Source organism: Myotis davidii, unplaced genomic scaffold (genome assembly GCF_000327345.1).
Source record: "Myotis davidii unplaced genomic scaffold, ASM32734v1 scaffold799, whole genome shotgun sequence".
NCBI lineage: Eukaryota > Metazoa > Chordata > Mammalia > Chiroptera > Vespertilionidae > Myotis > Myotis davidii.
In genome coordinates, this window is record NW_006290670.1 from 163,500 (window position 1) to 164,331 (window position 832).

Consider the following 832-nt stretch of genomic DNA (forward strand, 5'->3'; position numbering starts at 1 on the left):
CTGCAGTATGTGCTTACAGTCCAAGATGACATTTACAGGCACACACACCTGCCGGGCCACACTGGGACGGCACAACGGCGCTGGGCCCCGCCAGCCACATCCGCCTTGGGGAGCACCTGGTCCACCTCCCAAAGGCGAGCATCGAACTTAGACCCAGACGCCACCTGTCCCTGCCCCGTCGCCAGCTGCCCGACTCCCACTTTCAGCCACATGGTGCTTATCTGTGAACATCTTACAATGACCTATGTGGGTCTGTTTTAAATAATAAATCATATCTAGTTGGGTATACAAAGGTGTGTTCTCTCCTCCAAACAACCCCATCGGCTTGCATGCATCACCAACCATGACGGCCAGCCAGCACCTGGCACCAGCGGTTCTCAGCCGGTGTGCCAAAGGAACGTTTAAAGCACACAGTTCCTATTCGTCAGGGCACTGGCCTCTTTTCCTTAGATTGTCCAATAAAAATGACAACAGCCAACACAACCGGACGACATAGCCATCCGTTAGGGCGAGAACGAATCAAAGTTATAGCTATTTTTGTCAGATCAGCAAAAAATCGGCTTTTTGGTTTAGTTTGTGTGTCCATGAGATGAAAAAGATGGACAGTCACTGCCCTCGATGGCCAGTCCCACCCACGAGCTGGCCAGCCTTCTGTGTAACGGGAAATGCTGAACATCTGGGCACTCGGCCCTCCAGGACTCACGGCAGTTCCTCTCGTCGCTCAGGTCTCCGCAGTCGTCGTCGAAGTCACACCGCCAGACGCTGCTGATGCAGTTCCCGTTGCTGCAGCGATGCTGGCTGCGGAGACAGGCGCTCTCTGTGGGCGGGCGGG

General features: G+C 54.8%; 1 protein-coding gene across 1 annotated transcript in view; it reads right to left on the minus strand.

Moving 5' to 3' along the window:
* The window catches only part of SORL1 (sortilin-related receptor, L(DLR class) A repeats containing), a 127,417-nt gene that overhangs the window by 56,248 nt on the left and 70,337 nt on the right, over window positions 1-832 (minus strand). Inside the window, exon 23 of the mRNA XM_015563866.1 lies at window positions 704-817. Within this exon, the coding sequence (XP_015419352.1) occupies window positions 704-817 (114 nt within the window). The remainder of the gene's footprint in view (window positions 1-703; window positions 818-832) is intronic.